Source organism: Culex quinquefasciatus, chromosome 3 (assembly GCF_015732765.1).
Source record: "Culex quinquefasciatus strain JHB chromosome 3, VPISU_Cqui_1.0_pri_paternal, whole genome shotgun sequence".
NCBI classification, from domain to species: Eukaryota; Metazoa; Arthropoda; class Insecta; order Diptera; family Culicidae; genus Culex; species Culex quinquefasciatus.
Window position 1 is genome coordinate 77,105,913 of NC_051863.1, and position 24,469 is coordinate 77,130,381.

General features: G+C 37.1%; 1 protein-coding gene across 1 annotated transcript; it reads right to left on the bottom strand.

Moving 5' to 3' along the window:
* Positions 1 to 2,431: 2,431 nt before the first annotated feature.
* On the bottom strand, positions 2,432 to 10,239 carry LOC6033814 (mitochondrial import receptor subunit TOM40 homolog 1). The gene is given in 3 exon segments (XM_001844159.2): positions 2,432 to 3,276; positions 9,456 to 9,697; positions 9,700 to 10,239. Coding segments are annotated over 3 exon segments (987 nt in total). The 5' UTR covers positions 10,022 to 10,239; the 3' UTR covers positions 2,432 to 2,853.
* Between the last annotated feature and the right edge of the window lie 14,230 nt (positions 10,240 to 24,469).

Genomic DNA, 24,469 nt, shown 5'->3' on the forward strand with positions numbered 1-24,469 from the left:
GATGACGATTCATGGATGAACTAATTCATCAAATTTGTATTCTCTCTCACACGCTCTTATAATATGATATCTTTTGTTGATCACATATTAGGGGAGTGTGGGGTAATTTGGACACCCTAAGGAAATTGCTCTGCCACGGGCTGTATGGATATTTTAAAGGAATGTTGATGACACCAGAGGATAATAGAGACCATATTTGATGGAGAAATGTCATTCATTTCGATAAATTTTGATGAAAAACCCATTTTTACCGCAAAAATTAAAAGGTGTCCAAATTACCCCCACATTTTTGTGTGGGGGTAATATGAACACCCCTATGGGGTAATTTGGACATGCCTTGGGGGGTAATTTGGACATGCCTTGTGGGGTAATATGGACATACCTTGTGGGGTAATATGGACATACCTTGTGGGGTAATATGGACATACCTTGTGGGGTAATATGGACACCTTTTGTGGGGTAATTTGGACACATGTTGAAGAATAAGTTTAACATTTGATTTTTTGAGCATGTTTTTGTAATTGTTTTATATTTTGATGTGTTTATTTTGCTCACAATATTTCATCAAAGGTATAAATAATGATTTTGTGATAGAACTATATTTCAATAGGAAGATAACAAATGGTTCAGTGTTGTATACATAATTCAATCATTAATTCTGAAATGATTTAAACATTGATTCTGGATAAGGCACAAGTATAGTTTTTAGTGATTAAGGTATTGTTTAGATTTATATAAATCAATCTTTATATAAAACTAATTAACCTGAAACCATCTTTTTTTTTAATTTTACATGTAGCCCTTCAAGTTTTGATATTTTTGTAAACCAGCATAGAAATTAGATATTTCACAGAAATTGACTAAAAGCTAAATGTGCAGTAATCAAATTTCATCCATTTGAATATTGCAATAAATTTATCTAAATTAAAAAATAGGGATTTTGTGAAAGTTCTGATTGCTCACATTCCTTTTTGAGTGTTTTGACATTTTAAATCCCTCTAAATCCCTTTAAGAACTCAACCAACCATGAAAGTTATTTTTTACCTGACAGGTAGACTTTCAGTTATGTCCAAATTACCCCACAAGCCATGTCCAAATTACCCCCATAGCATGGTCTATCATAAATTGCAATTTTTGATGATAAAAATGCACAATTTTGATACGTACATATCTCAGACATCGTCCAAGCAACCCCCTTAAACAAAAAATGTCCACTTTTTTGCCATATAAATATTACAACTTAAGGCAGTGCCAACCGGCCTTTGGAAACTTTCACATACTATACCAAAACTACTTAACCTATTCCAACTTTTTTGATTTGTCCATACTCCTAGGCCATTACTAGTACTAGCCTTATCACTTAAATTGCCGTTTTCACTTTATATCCGAAGAAACCGTGATTTTTTAAGGGGTGTCCAAATTACCCCCACTGTCCATATTACCCCAAACTCCCCTACATTAAATTTTATATCTCAAATCAAACCTGCTATTTTAGTTGGAAATTATAATAAACATGCAACAATAAAACGCAGCGCAGCGGACCGCAAACGAAAACGACGACGACGACGACGACAAAAGTCCAAGCAGAGAAACATCGAGCGCTTGTAGGTAAATAAACAGGCAGGCAGGCAGGCGAGCAAGCTCGTGAGAGAGTTTGAACCTGAGAGAGAGCACGTGCGTGTACGAATTGGAAATAAACATCGTTGTTAGGTAGCCCCTTACAGCTGGCCGCGCAAAAATGGTCAGCTTTGGGCGCTAATAACTTCGCGGGAAAAAATCCTAAAAATATGGTGTCTTCGGGAAAGTTGTTTTAATTTTAATGAAGGTTCTACATTTGAGAAATGGTAAGAATCGGATAATTATGGCGCCTTCCACAGGTAGAAAAGTAAAACAGTTGCTTTTCTCCATACATTTTGACGATTTTTCCCATACAAACTTTAAGCGATTGGAGGGAGGGGTTCCCGTGGTCAGAATGAGCTCAAATTTGGAATTTAGCCTAGTGATGGGTCAATCTTTGATTTCAGGGGGTAGTCCCAAAAAAGTCCGGATTTGGACCACTCTAATGCATATATAGGAAAGGGCTTTTAAAATCACAAAACAATCAATGTAATCTTAATTAAAGCTCACAAACAAACCCCAATTACTGAAAAAAATACGCTCGAAACATGAAAAATTTGCAAGGCACACGCGTTGCTCTACCGTCCACAATCGACTCAGTTCAAGGCACTAGCTTTTATGTAGCAAAAGTTATGGCAAATTTAAAAGGCCGAAAGAACTGCAATAAGCAAAGCAAAAAATACAATTTGCAAAAAAAAAAAACCATCATAAGTACTGACAATTAATCCGGCAATAAATAGGTATGATGAGGCAAACATTACGATCGAATGCTGTAGCAACAGCCTGATTTCTTTCCTACTAAAACACAGCGGAACAAGTTTACAGTGACTTTGCTTTATTGATTGCTTGGAAAGGAACGTAAAAGCGCAAATTCATTTCTTGGTTAAGTGACTATAGTTTGGACTGGAATAAAACCCAATTCACTCAGCATTCCTACCGGGCTTGATCGGACATAACAAATCTCTTACATTGCAGTGTAAGCGCTTTTAACTTTGTTGTAGTGTATTGTATTTATTTCTTGTCATAATTTTCCAGCTATGCATTGGGTTACAATTATTATTCTCTTTAGTGTACAACAATTGCTTGCTAACGGACTAACTTTCGTTTCGTGCTTTTGCGTATTTTTTTTTTGTCCAAAGAAAAATAGAAACTGAAATGCTTGTTTACGGGTCAAACTGTTTTGAAGTTATATTTTGAACTCTGCTTTCTTTAAAATGCCTATAGAATGTCTAAACCTTAACCGATAATAAGTCCACAGCCCAGCCGGAACTGATTCTTGGTGTGGTTCAGGATGCCACTGAGTGCGAACGTGAATGGCAGCGGCTGCAGCTTCTTCTCGAGCACGGCGGCCACCGTCCAGTTCGTGTCCACCATGCCACGGAACACGAGCTCGGACTTGGGCAGATCGATCTGGTAGCCGATGGTGGCGACCGCTTCCTGCATCCGCAAGTTGGCCTCCACTTCGACGCCAAGCTGCAACTGTTCGCTGGCCCTTTGGTAGTAGCACAGGTGGACACCCGCGACGCCGATCGTGCCGGACCAGGTGGACAGTTCGGTGGCGTACCGGGCGGCGGCGGACATGATCGCAATCTGGCCACCGGGCACGGCCGGACCATACTGGTATGCGAGCTCGCCTCCCAGCGTCAGACGGTTGGTTACCTACGGGTGGAAAGAGAGGGAAATGAATTTAGCTGCTGTTTGAAGAATTGCGGATAAAAAAATACCGTCTGAGCAATTCTCTACGGAATCGGAATTTTTTTTAATTTAATTTATTTTTTTGTATTTTTCAATCCGGCTGAAACTTTTTCGGTGCTTTTGGTATGCCCAAAGAAGCCATTTTGCATCAGTAGTTTGTCCATATAATTTTCCATACAAATTTGACAGCTGTCCATACAAAAATGATAAATGAAAACTCAAATCTTTATCTTTTGGAAGAATTTTTTGATCGATTTGGTGTCTTTGGCAAAGTTATAGGAATGGATAAGGACTACACTACACTAATTTTTAATATAACTCTTTGTCACTAAAACTTCATTTGTAACAAAAAAACACATTTTTTATATGTTTTAGGGGACATCAAATGCCAACTCTTCAGAAATTTTCAGAATGTGCAATAAATTACTAACCGAGTAATGATTTTTTGAATCAATACTGATTTTTTTTTTCAAAAAATCGAGGTAAAATCGAATTTGCAATAAAAAAGTACTTCAGTGAAATTTAGAAAAAGTGCATCGTTTTTAAGTTACAGTACTTGTTCGGTAACTTGACTGAGAACGTAGCCCACTCACCGAATGCTGCTCTCTAACTGGGCTAAACGAAAAATAACGAGGGGACCACCGATGCATAATATTTTCCTGATTAAATATAAAAATAAAAGTTAATCAAATTTATTTACAATGGTTACTATTCATATTTCTTTAATTCTGGAGTTTTGCCATCCTCACCTTACTGAGGAAAGGCTATAAAATCGCAATTTCGCAATTCGCAATTTTCAGTGTAAGAACGGGCCTTGACCGATCTTATGCACTAGGTTCCCGACGAACACGCACTGCCCTTACACCTACATCTCACCCTTGCTCTGAGTCAGTACGAGCAGCACGCTAGAACACGCTTTGAGTGTTCGTGCCAGGCATGCACACCTTCTTTTCCGGTTACGCATTTTAACTCGGCCGGGGGTGGTACATTAAGTAGAATTTGATGTAAGTATAAGCGCCTAACCATTTAAAGTGTGCCTAACAACTTTCATTAATGCAAAAACTGTTTTATTTTCAGTTTGAATTCAAAAATTAATAGTCATTTTACTGTGTATTGTTTTCTCCTGAAATCTTCCCTATTGTTGAGTCTGTTTATCTGTTGCTATTTCTTTTGTCGCGGTGTTTTGTTACAATTTTTGGTCCTAAGCATGTTATAAAAGTTTACCAAAAATACAATAGTAATATTTGTGTTAATCCTTTAACCATTCCATAAATTGAGTAACTCACTTGTTTGTAAAAAAGGGTGAAGATTGAAAACAATAGACAGTGAAAGAGAATTTATTTTATAAAAATCAAGTATCAATAGAGTTATCTAAGCCCGTTCTCACGAACATTAGCAAGCCATTTGTTTTGCTGGCGGGTACAAAATTTAACCTCACTTTTTTTCGTGTACGTACACGCAATACATGCGCACTTAGATAACTCTATGGTAAGAAAATGATGAGCGTATTTTGAAGAATAAAAATGAGAAGCTAGATGTATTAGATGTAAAATTAGACAATAGTTAATAAATAGAGATACAAAACAAGCTTAGATTATAGTAATGGTAATTTATAGGAAAGATAAAGAATTATTTAAATAAATAAATTCGCAATAAAATCAAAAAAGATTAGGCGAATGATAAATAGACTTGATATTACTAGTACATTAAGGAAAAGTATATTTTTAAGGAAAAAAAAAACAAAGTTTGTTACAGCAGTATCAATTGGTAAAAAAGAGTGGAAAAGCTTTGAGAGATAAGAGAATCAAAAGTTAGTAAAATCAAAATCAAATGATGAATATTGAATATAAGAATCAGTGAAGAGACGTGAGAATCAGTAGAGCAAAATAAAAATAGGAGATAGATGGTAGATAAAATGGAAACAAGAGAAACCCCGTTCTGCGATGATCAGGTACATCCACAGCAGTTGACTCAACATACTGCGAATCAAAACAATACCGTCTACAATCACAAATTACTTCCCTTTCCCACACTGGCGCGCCCCTTTCTTTTAGCCGTCTCGACTCTGACCCGCGGTGGTCAAAGGTTTACGATCCGTTTCCACAGGCCACCAGCTAGGTCATCATGAAAACCAAGCCAACGTGGAGGTAAGAAAATAGGACACTCGCAAGGAACCAGAGCTATACTGTTCTGATCAAGATAATTCGGATGATCCAACAGAACTACGGATGTAGTTAGTTACGCTCCTTCCAGGATGTTCCTTACGTGGACGTCAACCGAAGAGCACGCAACAAGGTCAGTGCCATTGCATGCTCTTAGGTATCAATCCTTGGCCTGCAATTTCATTTTTCGAAAATGTCGAAAGTTAAACAATTTGCTACCCGATTTGATTCCCACCAAATTTTCTCTCGAGTTTGCCCCCGAGTCTTCCACCGCGCGTAAAAATTCAAAAATTCAAAAATTAAAAAAATCAAAAATTTAAAAATTCAGAAATTTAAAAAATTCAAAAATTCACAAATTTAAAAATACAAAAATTCAAAAGTGCGTTCTAAAAGCTATTTTTTTCAAAAAATCAAAAAATTCAAAAAGTCAAAAATTCGAAGATTTTAAAATTCAAAAATACAAAAATTCAAAAATACAAAAATTCTGAAATGCGTTCAAGTAGCTTAATTTTTGTTGCTTTTTTTATAAATTGAAATAGCTTATTTTTTTTTAGTTTTTTTTATTTTTCCATTGTTTTAAATATTTTAATTTTTTTTTAAATTTCTTGAAATTTGTTAATTTTAATTTTTTTAAATATATTTTTTTTGAATTTTTTAAATTATTGTAGTTTTTTTTTTTTAATTTTTGTTGTTTTTATCCGATTTTGTTCATATTTGAATGTTTTTGTCTAATCTAATCTAATCTAACACAAACGCAGCCAGTCCGATGAAAGCATGCTGGAAAGTCTTGTGATTAGATTACGCCCCAAGCACTTTTCTTGTCAATATTAATAATTGCAATACATCCGAGATCACCCGAAAATGTAATACAAAAATTAAAGCGGCCAGCCCTACTGCGTTATGTTTACCGCAGAGCGGATTCTATGAACGGATCACATTCCACAGAATCTACAGGGGAGGAAGGATGCGTGGACATACCGTACCAAACGCTCCGGATCAGTTAGATGTGGTTTGTTAGTGTAAATTTGGCAGATAATTATATTTTTAGGGGGAAGTGGATTTGGGCAAAATGGAATTAAGTGAGGAAGGGGTAGGAGGGCTATTGAATTTATAGTATAATAATATAAGGGAATATAATCATTTAGCAAATAATGATGAAAAGCTCTCACCAAGAATCAGCAAATCTTAAAATCTTCGAAAGGCACAGCCAGATTGTGTCCCAACCTGCAGCTCCTAAGTTCTTAGGAGCCGCCAATCCGGCCGCATCAAATCAGCCAAGATTTCCTTGTCATCTGCGCGATTGAGGCTCTATCCCAGGTCAGCGACGTCTTCCCGGACATGCAGCAACGCAACGCGAATCCCGGATATCTCCACCATCTCCACCTTGTCCACTGCCACTCACAAGTTCGTCTAGAACTAGCCGATAAGAATTTGACGGAAATCCTCAGAAGACGAAAAAAACGCGGAGCGAAAAATCAAACAAACCGGACGCGACCATCTTTGTTCAGATTTGAATGTTTTTGTATTTTTTTAAATTTAAAAATATTTTTTTTTGATTTGTTTCTAAATTTCTTTAATTTTTTTTGTTTTTTTTTAGTTTTCTTTAATTTTTTTTTGTTTTTTTTTTTTTAAATTTTGTAAATTTTTTAATGTTTTTTTTAATTTTTTAAATTATTTTTATTTTTTTATTTTGTTTACCTTTTTTTTAAAAATATTTTTAAATTGTTTAAATTTTTTAATTTTTTTGATTTTTTTTTTGATTTTTTTAATTTTTTGAATTTATTTTAAATCTTTTTAATTTTTTAAACTTTTTTAATTTTTTTAAATATTTTTTAAACTTTTTGAAATTTTTTAATTTTTTTATTTTTTATAGTTTTTTTTTTAAATTTTTTTTTTATTTTTCTTTTAATTTTAATTTTTTTAACTTTAATTTTTAAATTTTTATTAACATAAAAAAACAATTAAATTTTTTCGTGCATGATTCAGTTTTCCGTGCATCATTCCATTTGCCGCAGTAGCAAACCAGCAGAATAGCGGGTAGCAAAGTGAAATCCCGAAGAACTGAGAGCAAATTTGCTGCCGCGACAGGTACCGCGGTGGGGTTGACGTCGGGTGCAAATTTGATTTGCTTCGATGTTCGCTACCCGCGCTGGAGATGCACTAACGCGTCCAAAACATTGAAGATCTGACAACCTTTTAAATGTGAGGAAGGCGCCAACCATCTAAAGGTGGATTAAGTAACGTTTTTAATTAGTGCCCATGTGCCCCAATTTTGAAAAAAAAAGTTTTAGAAAAGCTGAGAAAATTCTCTATATTTTGCTTTTTTGAACTTTGTCATGCAAAGATTTAAAAACATGAAAATTGACTTTTTCTAAGTCTCACCCAAACGTCGATATCTCAACAATTAATGGTCCGATTTTCAGTGATAAAATGTGAAACATCCGTGAAATTGTCAAATCTTTTCGAAAACAATTTTTAAATCAAGACTGACATTTCAAAAGGGCGTAGTGTATTTTTATCAGAAAGCCCGTCCAATTTCCTACGGAGATCGCAGTAAGCCGGGCGTGTGGGCAGACGTGTTTTTTTCTGCTGTCGTTTTTTTTCTACGACGAGTTTTAAGGAAAAAAAAACAGGTTTTCTCAAGTTTTTAGATCAACGCGAACATTTTTGGATTAGGCCAGTGGCCCAGTGGGCAAGACAGTGGCGTGGAAGAGGGACGGAGAAGTGATTGAGGGAGTATAGGATCTCGGTGAAAACACTGACTCAGGAGCAGTTGGACGTGTTGTACGAGAAACCGCTGGCATGACAAACGCCATCAAGGCCACGATGGGTTGCGTGCCGGTTTTGTCCGCACTACGAATCGGCGCTAGAGGGTTGCTTTAAGGTTTCGCGCTGCAAGCTCCTGCTCGTAGCCAAAGATCCGGACGGGTGAACAAGCGACCAGACGCTTCACAAGGTTGGTTTCGTGGTGCACATGAATCCGGCGACCATCGTCAACGTTGTGATGGAGAATGGAACCAAGTTGACCGAGCTGCAGGCCCTGCTGAATGACCTCCGGAACGTTGGACTTCTGGACCACAAGACTTACACGACAGTAAGTGCCTGCTGGCACTGGAGGGAACGATTGAGAGAAAGTCTCTTCTACACTGGAATCTGAATGGTAGGGGATCGAGAGGGTTGTGTTCCTCCTCAGGTATGCTTTTCCTTTTCAGATGTTTGAACTCAGCAATTTTCTTAAAGGTGAGTCTGATAATTTTTTACAACATAGAATAATTACACGTGCACACAATTAAGCAAAAAAGTTTAACTTTTTAATTTTATATACTCATCAGATATTGGTGATCTATGTTATTACCTTTTAATTAATATTATCTAATTTACCAACAGTGAGCGAGTTGTGGCGCTATAACCACGGCATATAGTGTCCAGGGCATTCGTGGAAATACGATGTCCCATCCATGAGGGTCCCGGAGCACCAAAACTTCTTAGCATGGTGCTCCCAACGATTAATTGCCTAAACAAACAGGAACGTGAGCGGGGGATCCCCACGTTTCTTCCTCCCCTGTAGATTCAGAAATGTATTGTTGTTTGAACATTCGTGTTTAAACTCAATCCAATTCAAAGAATCATCTTTGCGGTAAACTTTACGCAGTTGGCCTGGCCGCTTTAACGTTTATGATGTTTCAATGCAATTTAATGCAATGGGGCACTGCAAATGTTAATAATGACAAGAAGATGCTAGGCGTTAATCAACCTAAGGCATTCTCCAGGATGCCCTCGAAAGACTGGCTGCGATAGGGTTAGATTAGATTAGATTAGATTAGAAGACTGACATTTCAAAAGGGCGTAATATTGAATGTTTGTTATTTAATTATGTCGATTGAGTTATTGGAGCAGTATGGTTCCAAAATCAAGTGTGAAGTGAGTCAGTTTGCTTCATCCTGTTGTCCACCGTAACGCAACGTAACAAATCCAACTTACCGCCTGCAGATAGTGGCTCACAATCACGCCCGAGTCGTTGATAATGTTCGGATTTCCGACGGTGATCGACGCCGTGTAATCATCCCCCTTAAAGTCAGTTGCGAGCTGGGCGGCAGTGATCTTGCTGTTCTGGATTTGGGACGCAAACTTGCAGCGCACGAACGGCGTCAGCTGGTGGATGATGTTCGCGTTCAGGTTGCCGGCCGGATCAATGTCCCCGAGGATCACCGGGAACGCTTCCGTGGGGAGGTCTGCTTGGTGCCAACGTAGGTGGCCCCGAACCGGTACCCGCTCGTGTTGGACGAGTTGAGGTTAATCGTGTGCGACACCTGGAAGTGATTGCTGAGGCCCTTGTTGATCATCAGTTTGGCCCCCTCGAAATTGGCCGGCATCACGTCCTTGCATTTTTTGTGCAGTTCATCCATCGTGCCAGGATTTGTCAGAGGCGGTTGCTCCGGCTCCGCCGAAGGTTTGCCGGTGGCAGCGAGGGCGGGTTCTGCTGGGAGGGGCGGCGGAAGGCCACCACCGGCAGCGATCGGTTTGGAAGCAGCGAGCACGTTTCCCATGGTTCTTCCGTACTTTCTACCCACTCGATTCCCGAAAAAACACGAATCCGAAAAACTCACGGGCGGCGCAGCACTAGAATCTACCTCTTGGTGGCAAGTCTAGTGCAAATCCTGCATCGATTACGCAAAAGATAACCGTCCTCACGCAAGATCCGAAAAAACACGGCCGAACGAAACGCGTTCTACAAAATTGATGTGAGAAAAACATTGACAGATCGGTGACAGTTCGAGGGCTGATTACGTAACCCAGTGTTGCCAGCAAACAAGATGAAAACAAAAACCATGCGGTAGCGCTGGGCGGTATTTTTGGAAGCGAAATGGGCAAGTTTGAAGGTACTCAATATTGAGTAAAGGCATAGAATAACCGTTTATAGAATTGCCACCAGGGTAGGTCAACCATCACCATCGCGAACGAATTTGAGCGAGTCTTTGACCATTCCTCATCACGAATCCCTCACCATCACCATCAGAGGCGATTGAACTAACTTCGAATCAATGCGATACCTACAGGCCTCCGCATCAACAGATGTATCCATCGCCTTCAACTCGAATGAACTTTTGCTCAGTCTCAGATGACAGCTCAATGGCTAATTTTTGTTCCAGTGACGTGTGCACGGAGGAAATACAGCTCTGTATTTTTTTATTTGATGGTTGAAAATGAAAATGACAGGACAAATTAAGCTAAAATACCAAATGAACGTTTTTACACGTTTTGAGACGATCTGGGATGTTGTTGTTGGTCATCCGGATGCTTTGGCCACCTGGAACCGGAACTTATCTGTAATTCCCATATGTCGACATGAAATAGGTCGAAAAAATACAGTATGTAAAAAAGTATTCACACCCCTTGGGCACTATGCACGTTTGTGATGAAACATGTAAACAATTTAAAGTTTGACAGAAACCTAGTACTACGTTTTGTTTAGAAACTCTTGCCGAACATTTTGCTACAAAAAGCTCATGAAAAGATGATTTCTATAAAAAGTTATATAACAAATACAGAAATAAAAAAGGGTGCAAAAAAAGTTTGTACACCTATCGAAAAATTTACATAAATAAAGTTATTTGTTGACAAATCACCATAAATCCAGTCTCCCAACTCCAAATAGGCATTCTTGACTGATTAAAAAAATAATTTGGATTGAATAATAAGTTAACTAAATACTTAGAATAAAACTTTGTATAACTCTGGAAATTTTATATGAAACTTATTTAAACTTAATTTTGCAAACTTTTAATTCAACTAAATGTCAATATATTACCATAGAATTGTTTTTTTTTTTTTTTTTTTTTTTTAATTTATATTTATTCAAATTTCTTTTCCATGTACATTCATTCAGTTAAAATATTATTGAGTGTCCAATCACAAACGATGACTTTTCACCTCAATTTTAAATACTAGCAACTTTCATTTATTCATGAAATATTGTAGCTTTCGCTATTCAGTGATTTCAAATGTAGGAGGTCCTACATGTACAAAAGGGAAAAGGGATACCTTAAAACTAACTTATAAACTATATAAAGAGCGGATCAATGCAGCTGAAGACTGCAATGATTTTTGTCGAAATGCATCAATTATCTTATTGGACATAACATCCAAAGTGTCAACTTCGGCTAATTGATGAAGTTCACTGGTGCTGAACCAGGGAGGAAGTTTCAGAATCATTTTCAGAATTTTGTTCTGAATCCTCTGAAGTTTTTCTTCCTGGTTAAGCAACAGCTTGTCCAGATCGGCACAGCATAAAGCATGGCAGGTCTGAAAATTTGTTTATAAATTAACAGTTTATTCTTGAGACAAAGTCTAGAATTCCTGTTTATAAGTGGATACAAACATTTAATATATTTGTTACATTTAACCTGGATACTTTCAATGTGATCCTTGTAAGTAAGGTTTTGTCAAAACCAAGTCCAAGATATTTCACTTGATCCTCCCACTTTAAATTTACCTCATTCATCTTTATAATGTGATGACTTTTTGGTTTAAGAAAATCAGCCCTTGGTTTGTGAGGGAAAATAATAAGTTGAGTTTTGCAGCATTTGGAGTAATTTTCCATTCTTTCAAATAAGAATTGAAAATATCCAAGCTTTTTTGTAATCTTCTTGTGATGACACGAAGGCTTCTGCCTTTGGCGGAGATGCTTGTGTCATCAGCAAAAAGTGATTTCTGACATCCTGGGGGCAAATCAGGCAAGTCAGAAGTAAAAATATTGTATAAAATTGGACTCAAAATGCTTCCTTGAGGGACGCCAGCACGTACAGGTAGTTGATCAGATTTGCTATTCTGATAACATACCTGCAGAGTACGATCCGTCAAATAATTTTGAATAATTTTCACGATATAAATCGGAAAATTAAACCTTTTCAATTTCGCAATCAAACCTTTATGCCAAACACTGTCAAATGCTTTTTCTATGTCTAGAAGAGCAGCGCCAGTAGAATAGCCCTCAGATTTGTTGCTTAGAATTAAATTTGAAACTCTCAACAACTGATGAGTAGTTGAATGCCCAAGGCGAAATCCAAACTGCTCATCAGCGAAAATTGAATTTTCATTAATGTGCGTCATCATTCTATTAAGAATTATTCTTTCGAATAATTTACTAATAGATGAAAGCAAACTAATGGGCCGATAGCTTGAGGCTTCAGCAGGATTTTATCCGGTTTCAAAATCGGAATTACTTTGGCATTTTCCAACTACTGGGAAAATATGCCAAATCAAAACATTTGTTGAAAATTTTGACCAAGCAACTTAAAGTTACTTCTGGTAATTTTTTAATTAAAATGTAAAAAATGCCATCCTCACCAGGGGCTTTCATATTTTTAAATTTTTTGATAATAGATTTTATTTCATTCAGATCCGTATTAAAAACTTCATCTGATGAAAATTCTTGTTCAACAATATTCTGAAATTCTATTGAAATTTGATTTTCAATAGGACTCAAAACATTCAAGTTGAAATTATGAGCACTCTCAAACTGCTGAGCAAGTTTTTGAGCTTTTTCCCCATTAGTTAATAGAATATTATCACCATCTTTTAAAGAAGGGATGGGTTTTGAGGTTTCTTAAGAACCTTTGAAAGTTTCCAAAAGGTTTGGAATAAGGTTTAATTTGTTCGACATCTCTTGCGAACTTTTCATTTCGCAGGAGAGTGAATCTGTGGTCAATAACCTTTTGCAAATCTTTTGAATTCGCTTCAGTGCAGGATCACGAGAACGTTGATACTGTCTTCGGCGAACATTTTTCAGACGAATCAGAAGCTGAAGATCGTCATCAATAATGGGAGAATCAAATTTGACTTGGACTTTAGGAATAGCAATATTCCTAGCATCCAAAATTGCATTAGTTAAAGATTCCAAGGCTGAATCAATATCAGCTTTGGTTTCTAAAACAAAATCATGATTTAAATTATTCTCAATATGATGCTGATACCTGTCCCAATTAGCTTTGTGGTAATTAAACACAGAACTATTGGGTCTGGTAACTGCTTCATGAGAAAGTGAAAAAGTTACTGGAAGGTGATCAGAATCAAAATCAGCATGAGTCACTAAAGGACCACAATACTGACTTTGATTTGTCAAAACCAAATCAATTGTTGATGGATTTCTAACAGAAGAAAAGCAAGTTGGCCCATTCGGGTATAAAACCGAATAAAGACCAGAAGTGCAATCTCTGAACAGAATTTTACCATTGGAATTTACTTTTGAATTATTCCAAGATTGGTGTTTGGCATTAAAATCACCGATGATCAAAAATCGAGATCTATGCCGAGTAAGTTTATTCAAATCCCCTTTGAAATAATTTTTATTTTCCCCAGTGCATTGAAATGGCAAATATGCAGCTGCAATCATAATTTTCCCAAAGAAGTTTCAAGTTCAATGCCCAAACTTTCAATAACTTTTAACTTAAAGTCACGTAACGTGCTATAAGTCATACTACGGTGGATAACTATTGCAACTCCACCGCCATTTCGATTCATTCGGTTATTAGTTATAACTTTATAATCTGGATCACTTTTCAAATAAGTGCCAGTTTTTAAAATGTTTCGGTTATAACAGCAACATGCACGTTATGAACTCGTAAAAGTTGAAAAATTCATTTTCTTTCGCTTTTAAAGAGCGAGCATTAAAATTCATAATATTGATGGAATTACTTAGATCCATGATTAAACTTCAGGGTAAGAACAACATCATTCGCAAATTTTAATCCAATCTGGATCGCTTCCATCATGGATGTAGCATTACTCATTGTTTGAATCAAACCAAACAGTGAGTTTTGCAAAAAAGTCATTTTTTCAAACGTAACATCGCCGAGATCAGAAGATCCCAAAGCGTTGCCAGCAGAAACATTTTCAAATGAGATTTGAGGTACCTGCCCAATTTCAAAAAGATTGGTAGAGGATTTAAAATTCGTGGATGAACCCGAAACGACGTTAGCATAAGAAATGCCATTGTTGTTACCTAACTTTTCCACGGTAGGGGTATTTCTAGAATTGTTCGAGTGAGACAGCACGAACGTTTGATTTAAAGATGCAGGTACAACCTGACTTTGAGAAAATTTCGGTTTGGATATCGGCTGATGCTTAGCACGAGAATCCAAAACCTTTTTTCTGATGGGGCAATCCCAGAAATTTGATTTGTGATTTCCACCACAATTTGCACATTTAAATTGGGTGACTTTTTTCACGGGACAATTGTCCTTGTCGTGAGAAGAATCCCCGCAAACCATGCATTTTGGAACCATGGCGCAATGATCAGTACCGTGACCGAATGCCTGGCAACGCCGGCACTGGGTCAGATTCTGGCCATTACCGCCATGTTTCTTAAAATGCTCCCACTACCCGTACATGGAACAAAAACTGAACTTTGTCCAAAAGTTTCAAATTGTTGATTTCATTTCTGTTGAAATGAATCAGATAAAATTGTGAAGTCAAACCAAAGCGAGAAATATTCCCGTTTGATTTTTCTTCATTGGTATTACTTGGGATGGGGCAAAGCCAAGCAACACCTTAAGCTCGTTTTTGATCTCATCCACCGACAAGTCGTTGGAGAGACCTTTCAAGACCGCCTTGAATGGCCGAGCATTCTTGGTCTCATACGTGTAGAAATTGTGTTTGTGGTTTTTCAAATAACCAACAAAAGTTTGGTGATCTTGTAAAGATTCCGTCAACAAGCGACATTCTCCTCTTCGACCAAGCTGGAACGAAACTTTCAAATTGCAAGTTTCCTTGCAATTCTTCAGTTGCGTTCGAAAGCTGGCCAAATCGGAGACGGAAGTCACTACAATTGGCGGAGCCTTTACTCGTTTCTCGACGGCAGAAGGCTCAGTACGAGGAGAAGGTTCCTTGTCATCAGTTTCGGATAAAACACCGAAACTGTTTGTCAATGGAATTGGAGGATTGACCTCACATTCAGAATCAGAATCAGACCTCAGAAGAGGCTGTTTTCTTTTTCTGTTTCCGTTAGCCGGTTTAGCGTTCAAACGCTTCACCGACGTAACGATCAAATCTTCAGAAGATTTGCGTTTACCTTTGTTTTGACGCATTTTGCAAGCAAAGTTCTCTTAAAAAGATGGCTTCGTTTGTAAAAAACAACAAAATTTCAGGTGGGGTTAGTCTTGAAAAGACTGTTTAGAATTTGGGAAAATAACTCAGGTAGTCTTTAAAAAGACTGTGAATTTTGTTTTGAAATAACTCTGAGCTTAGGTAGTAAAAAATACCGCAGCTCTAGTGTCCGTTCACCACGAAGGTTCGCAAGACACTGACCATAGAATTGTTAAATAAACATTGTGGAGTGGGTACTACACCGTTTTGGGGGTCTTTGTATCGATAAAATAGATTTTTCGTTGGATTTTCGTACCAACCCGGAATTACGTCTTCGGAAAATCCGCCGGCATCCGAACCGGTCCACAATGGAGCACTTCCATTCCAGCAATTTTTGCTTTTTTCTACAATGTATTTCTTATGGAGCGAACTGTCAAAACCTGCTCGACGGCGGGTACTCCATTCACAAGTCAACCTATGTGGCATTGAAAAGGGCATAACATTTCCGATCTTTTGATACCCATATATCCACGCATGATTTCTCATAAAAACCTCCTTATGTAATGAAGCTTTCCGGAACGGACGTAAGATTCGTGTACGAATTCAATTGCAAATAATCTGAGTTCGTCCAGATTTAGGTTGTTTTAGCAACATGTGTTTTTTGTTAAATACTTCCCATAGAACCCTGGCATACTATAAAGTATATAAACCGATTTCCTTTAAAAGCATTGCTAATAATACTCAAGGATCATTTTGGCTCGCTTTGCACCCTTTGAAAAAGTTGCAGGAAATTGTTTGCACCCACAACGTTAAAAGAGGCACAACTATTTTGGAGAGCTGATCTACATGATCCATGATGTTGATCAAGCTGGAAATATAGGAGAAGTGGAGATTTTTATTCTTCCAAGTGATGCCGTTGTAATGAATGATTTTTTCCCGTTTGTATCGGACATTTTGTTAAATGCGCCGAACCAAAAAAAAACAGTGATTGTGCAGATATGTTTAAAAACCAAGTGAAACCCGAATTTTGGAAGTACAGATAAATGTGCATCAGGCCTCTCTGAGAGCTTACAATTTTTCGCGAGAGTTTTCTTTTACAGTGCCAAGAATTTGACTAATCGGCTTTCGCGAAGGGCGTAATTGGGTTTGGACGTAGATAAAGCTACATTCCGGTGGGTTAGCCGGAGAAGGCACCGTGAAAATTCCGCGAGGTCGGTCGGAAGTGGTAACGCGCGTTTTGGTGGTGGTGACCTAGGAATCAATTCCATTTGCCAATTGAACAAAAAACAATGCGCAGAGCCGATTCGCCAAAGCCAGCGGGTGAACGAGATGAAGTCAAAAATTCGTGCGCAGGAGCTGAAGTGCTCTCACTGCTAAATGTTTTCCGAGTTTAAACACGTTCTACAGACGCATACCTCAGATCGAAATAAAGCTTGCGTCATTAGGTAAAAATGACAACGGAATGATTCAGGTATCCAATTAAACAAATATTAACTGGTATTCATTATGAAACAGTTCTGTAGTTTTCATTCACTTTGTACTTGAATCTCACGTCCCTAGTTGAGATGGAATCGGCAACGCAACAGTTTTCTCTTACGCACACACATGCACATATTGAAATACACAGCTTGAGATACCACACGAAAGCAGTTGCTTCATCGAGCAGATTCTCGGAGGCTCACCGGAATACCAAAACGAGTTGAGACCAAGTGGCGAAGTGGCCGATGCCCCCGGGGGGTTCTAACGGGGGGACATTTATCAATCCGTACAAGATTGGGCAATATGGGTATCAAACTTTGAGGTTTTTGACACTGGACATGAAGATGGACATTTTGAAAGTGTTGGCCACAACTTGGAGTGACCGGTTACCCCCAAGGAAGTTTCCCCCTGGAGTTTTTTTTGAAAAGGTCCAATAAACCAAATTTTCAGTTTTTGCTTTTTGGGTGTTTTTTAATACTCCTGACTCAAGGCTAGTATGCAGATCGGAAGGAAAGGGGTCAAGAAACAGCTTTACGAACAGCAGAACAAAGGAGAGGGAGCAATTTCTTGGGGCTTTTCATCGCCCTCTCTGACTTGCTTGCGCTGCCGCTGTTGGCCATTTGATTTTTTTTCTTGACCGGTTCCTTCCGAAGTGCGTAATCCGCTTCAAGGCGGTTTCACTCTAAAAGCAAAAAACTGGAAATTTGGTTTATTGGACCTTTTCAAAAAAAAAAAAAACTCCAGTAATGTATGACTGAGAAGGATATAATATGATTTTCAGAGTCATTCGAAGAGAAGACGCTAGGCATAAAATGAAACACCTCTCATTAGATTTTATTAACATTATTTATATTTTGCATTAAAGTGTTTACAGTATGCGCTCGTTTGACTATTTCCTGTTCACTTTAGTTTTTTTTCACCTCTGTTTTTTTATTTATCTATTACAAAGAAAGTATATTCCGTCTTCAACTCTGATGGCCTTACGTTTTCTTTTGTTTTCCCTTTGGACTATATAATACTTTTCCTTAGCCAGGCAATCCTCTGCGGTAATGTTTGTGTTATGATATTCCAGTGTTTTTCTTTGTTGGGTAGAGATTGTGTTACTTCCTCATCTCCGAAGTGGCTTGTTTGCTTTATTTTTTGTCTCTTCTCATTAACCGTAATTCGTTTTTATCTATGATTTGTTTTATTGTATTTGTACAGAACGCGATTCAAATAGTATTGATAGAAGTTGACCTATATTACAAAAATAAACTAATTTTTAAGGAAAAACTTGTACAAAAAGAGATGTTCACGTTTCGTTTAAGAACTTGTATATTAAAACGTAACAAGTGGTTGCTGTTAGTTTAAAAAAATCTGTTTGTCCTGCCATCTAACATAAAACGATTGCTGCACGTGTGCGTCGACGAGCCACGTGGGTGAATACTGATCTTTTTAGCTGCACGTTGCAGTTTCATTTCGTACGTATTGTGCATTTGAGTGTGTGTACAGAGTGAAAACGCCGGAAACAGCGAGAAATCCATGTTGGTGCCAGCCAATACGTGGCGCGTTTTCTACAAGCTTTGCGACGGGTTCACCATCTTGTTTCCTTAGTCTTGCGAAGGGTTTTGCATTTGGGAAAAATTGTGTTTTGCCACGAACGGATGCCGCCAATAGCTTCACCAGGTATTTTTCATGGGGGGGAAGGGGAGTCTTTAAGCTCACTCTTTTTTTTAAGAAACATTCACCTTGTGATGCAAAACGCGTTGATATTTGGTATTTTTTTATATTAAAAAATGTACACACCGATACAGTTTGACACCTTGAAAATCTGTCTAAAATCACATTTACTTCGAAGACTTTTTCCTCTAACCTATGGCTGAATAGAACTGATTTTCGATTACTTTGCTGATATGAATTTAGTTTTCTTCTTGTTTTACTTATAATTGTTCTAGCTGATCACTATTTCTGTTTTAGATGTTTGTCATTGTCAGTGGTTTGTTTGGATTTCCCGCTTTACTTTCTTTCTTTATGTTTGTGTGCTTGTTTTATTTCTTTAAGTTAATGATTTGTTTCTGTTACTTGTTTTGTGTGTTGCTGTTTCGTTTTGTTTCCGGTATATTTAACATTTGTTTTTGGTTACTTTAACTTTGAAGAGCCCTCCGATCATATAGTGGGGAAAACATTCGTGAACATATTTGAAATGTATTGTCCAAATTCAAGCTTTTTTTTTTCGTTACAAAATGCATACTTTTGTCTTATGTTGTGTTTCGAATGAGCTGGTTTTCGGGGGATTATATTTACAATAGTGATAGTGTGGCTCTGTATTATGTGTATGTGTGTGGGCGTGAGCATAGAGAACAATAGTACAACGTCACAACAGCAGGTATTGAAAGTGCTGTTGCAATTGAAGGAACTGAAATCGGATCGATCAAAGAACGTATTGTTAGCGATAGTGTTTGTGTGTTTCTTAGTTGAGTGAGAGTGTTGTTGTGGCGTAGTCCTTCGTTATTATTATATCACTTTCGCTTAGTATGTTTGTGTTATGTTAGCTTGTTTTGTGTGTGTGTTTTCGAAAAAAGTTGTTATAAATATCAACAATAATTGTTTCATTCGTCGCTGTTCTGTGTGTGTTTATGTTTACCTTAGAAGTAGTTTAGAAATACATGCTACAAAGTTTATTAGCCAGTTTAAATTATATTTTTACCCGATTCAATTCTAGTGATCATTCATCTTTCTTACATTGTTTTAAGAAAAATAATAAAAAAGAGTTTGTTTTGCTCTTTTTTATTGTTAAATTGCAATGTACCTCACCCACTCTCAAATTTATTTCCCTAACGCTATGTTACTGTCTATAATATATGAATCACAGAGACATAAATAATACAGTTTAGAGCCTTTTTCTCGCTTAGTCGTAATTAACTTTTTCTTAATGTGTTTGTGTGTATGTATGTGATTATTTCTCTTAGGTTCGCCTTGTGTAATTGTTCAAATTGGTTGCTAACTTTTGTATGAGTGTCACCTTTGAGTTCCTCTGGAAATTACCCTTTTACCATTTAAAAGATTTGCTCTTTATTTTTTTGGCTGAACATTTCGAGTTTAACTTACTTTTAAATTGATAATATTTTTTCACAACAAATAAAGTATTAAACGTTATCGCTTTTATTTCACAAAAAGGCAATTTCACCGTATTCTAATTTGATGTGTTTTTCATAAATTAATCGACTTAAACAAGCATTTCATTAGTTTTTTTTTAATTCTGAATCGATGGACTACGAGCTTTTTATATTTAAAAAGCTCACATTTCATTGCTGTCGTTCTAACTTGTCACATGTCGATTTTGGGCAAAATTGAGTTAAGGACGTCATTTTGTGCAGCTCACAATGATCCACCTTTTTTCGAAAACACTCGATTCCAATCCTGAGATCAAAATCAAACCATCCACATCAACGACCCCCGGGTCTTTTGTGGTCTCTATTGCAAGTTTCTGCTCGAACCTAGGAGTCCGAAGGCTTGAATGGGGAGAGCACCCAAACCTCTTTCTACTCCAAGGAACCTTCCACCCCAGTGTTTGAACTGACGACCTTCGGATTGCGAGTCCAACCGCCGCCAGCGATTCCACCGGAGTAGGCTTGGTTTAGTGTGTTGTTTGTACTTATGTCATGGAGACGTCTCCTACACCTGGAATGACTTAAGGGGTTACATACATGTAAGAAATCATAAAATTTCATAATTCAGAAAATTTATTGAATCCTCTGAAAAGATGATTTTCAATCACTCCTGAAAGTTTCAAGAAGATAGGGTATATGGCCCTATTTTGGACCTACTATGCAAAGCGTCAACATATTTCGCATAGTTCTCAGGAACGGTCTCACTAATTTGGCTCGTTCCAGGATTGTTTTGTGCCTTAATTTATGCTTAACAAAGTGTACTATTGAAAATTGAAAATAATTTAACCATTCCATTGTTATAAGCATTTCAAGTAAAACATTTTTTGGATGCTTTTTGGACTTATTGAATGTATTTTGGAGACATCGCTGAACCTATTTTGGACCCACACTCTGATTGGTTGAAATTTGGACAACTCGAATTGCGTCGTGCGGCGGCAACACGCACACTTACAAAAACTCAGTTTGATAAACCAAAGGGCCTATCCACGATTATAATTTGGAAAATATTTATTTCAGAAATTAAATAATTATGATGAAACAATGGATTTGAATTTGAAAACGTGTTTTAATCATATTGAATGGAAACTCACGCATCTTTAGCAGGTCTCTGTCCTATTTACAATTTGCATATTCTTACGACCTAATTGTTCAAGAATTAGAACATAAAAGACAACCCGTTATTACTCACAATAAAAACACCTTATCTTAAAATTAAATGAATGACACAGATACATAACAAGTTACAATGAAAAAAGGTTCTAAATTTTACGCAGAGCTTATGTTCAAATATTATTAAACAATCAAGAAATTTTAAAGGGAGTTTACAGCTTGTAACTTGGTGTGAAACTTTCTCATCTGTCATGTTAAACTTTACAGTTGCTTGACAAAAAGTTTAACTACATGTTGCACTTTAAAAACAATGTAATATTTGAAAAAAATCTAGGTATGGAATTCAAGGGTGCCTTTGATAGTTATAGTTTGTCTTGTTAAATGCAGATTTGAGGTTTTCAAACATTATTTTTACTTCGAACTTACCATCACTTAGGTTGCTGATATAATTTTTAAGAAAATCATTTATGTCAATACTTAGTTAACTATGTTTCATGAATAAACTGAGTTAGAGGCGATTTTAACTCAAAATTTTGCCATGCGCAAAGCGGACTGTCAAACTTTGTTTGCGTTTTTCTCTAAACACCGAGTTGATTTACGGGTGCCACGATATCTCGAGATGCGATGGACCAAATTGGGTCCTAAAATGAAGCTTAGATTGCTGATATTATTGTTTACAGCGATAAAGCTTATTTTTCTGAGTAAAATGGCCCTTTATACGACCACAAAGAGTTTAAAATTGATTTTTAAATCAATTTCGAAAAATTAACCTCGCGGTCCTTCTTGACAGAAAAGCTCCTACTTGACAGCTCGTTCCAAGGGGACCATAGTTGATCCATCGAAAAAATGTTGTCTTGTCAAAAAAAAAAAAAAAAAATGCATTAAAATGAAAAAAAGTGATCAGAAATGGTTTTTAATCGTGTTTTTTTACCGTTGTATATAAAAATTGACATAGGGCTTTAGTACCCAATTGACTGAAATTTGAGGTGAAGACTCTTCAGACATATCCCGTGTGCATGACGAAGCCCGATTCTGAAATTTAATTTAAAAAAAAAATACAAAAATCAAAAACTAACGATTTGCCTTCCTCACTGAGGTAAGGCTATAATCCTGCTCGAAAAATGAACTTTTGAAAAACAGCTCGTAGACCTATACTCATGTATACCTATCGACTCAGAATCGAAAACTGAACAAATGTCTGTGTGTGTGTGTGTATGTGTGTGCGTATTCCCCTTGGTGCTCAAAATTCTTGCCAAGTTTTCTCGGCACTGGCTGATCCGATTTGAGTCAAATAAGTTGAATTCGATCCGGTTTGGTGCCCCATACTGCACTATTGAATTGTTTGAAGATTCGATAAGTAGTTCAAAAGTTACGTATAAAAAAGTGTCAGAGTTGCGAATCGGATCTCACATAAATGCATGTTAACTACATCCAGACCCATCACCCGACCCATTGTTGGTTAGGTTATCAAAAGACCTTTCAAACGAGTCCAAAACATTGAAGTTCTGACAACCCTGTCTCAAGTTATGATCACTTAAGTGATATTTATGTACTTTTTTGATGCCGGATCTCACTTAAATGCATGTAAACTATGTCCGGATCCATCATCCAACCCATCGTTGGATAGGTAATCGAAAGACCTTTCCAATGAGTCCAAAACATTGGAGATCTGGCAACCCTGTCTCGAGTTATTACCACTTAAGTGATATTTATGTACTTTTTTGATGCCGGATCTCACTTAAATGCATGTAAACTATGTCCGGATCCATCATCCAACCCATCGTTGGATAGGTAATCGAAAGATCTTTCCAATGAGTCCAAAACATTGAAGATCTGGCAATTCTGCCTCAAGTTATGACCACTTAAGTGATATTTATGTACTTTTTTGATGCCGGATCTCACTTAAATGTATGTAAACTATGTCCGGATCCATCTTCCGACCAATCGTTGGTTAGGTAATCAAAAGACCTTTCTAATGAGTCCAAAACATTGAAGATCAGACAACGCTCAGTCTCATGTTATGACCGCTTAAGTGACATTTGTGTATTTTTTTATTGAGAAACAAGCCTTACCTGAAAAAGTTCGTTCTGCCTTTTTTTCGTTTGTTGACGTTTTTGACCGTTTTTGCTTATTCAGCCTCCTGTGATCAAAACTTAATTTTAACCTTTCCCATACAATCTGCAAATTTTCCGGAATCGGTTGTAACTTTTTGGCACTCACGAACTTACCATACGAACCCAACGCAAGAAAGAGCACCTCGATCGGACGTTCCGTGTTGAATTGATTCGCGTTCGAACAAAACCGTCGAAATTTTGTTTATATATAAAAGATAGATAGAATTTGTGTCCAAACCCATCATATCACCAAATGTTGGTAAAAAGTGAGGAGGCAACAACCACATAGGTGGATTAAGTTAGTTTTTTTATATAAAAAACATAAAAATATTGTTATCTTTTTTTAAAATAAACTTTTTAAAAATCGGCCTTCGTCATGCACACAGTACCGGTTTAACGAGTCTTCACCAAAATTTTAAGCCGATTTGGTCAAGGCAGTGTTGAGATATCGTGGCACCCGTTTTTTGAAACTGCTAACTTCAACTAGCTATATCTCGGCAATGATACACCCAAATGTCTTCAAATTTGTTTTGATAATAGATGAAAATGTATATTTTATTTCAATGAAAACAGATTGAAAATAAAATTAAGTGTGTGCTCACACCAACCTCTGACTTTTTTGTTGATGTACATGTATGTAACCCCTTAACTGCCTAATGCCTATCAACCAAGGCTGGGACCGACATTTTACTTCCTCATCCGATGGAAGGTTGCAGCAGATGGGAATCGAACCCAGAATCATCCGCTTACAAAGCGGACAGCGTAACCATTCGGCCACGCACTGCCAATCCTGAGATATTGAAACCGACAAAAAACTCCGTGCATTGTTGTCACTCTTCATATGGAAGAAGTTTCAATCTTGTGGTATTTTAACACACCCTGAAAATTCAGGGTCAGGACACATTTGACACACGTACGAGCTCGACTACCATAAACATTTGTAGTTATAACTCGTGAATTGATCCTTTTTGAGACCCAAAAATCTATGAAACTAAAAGAGAAAAAGTCAACAATCCAGTCGAATCTCTGGAAAGAAATAGTGCTTGCCATTTTATTAGGG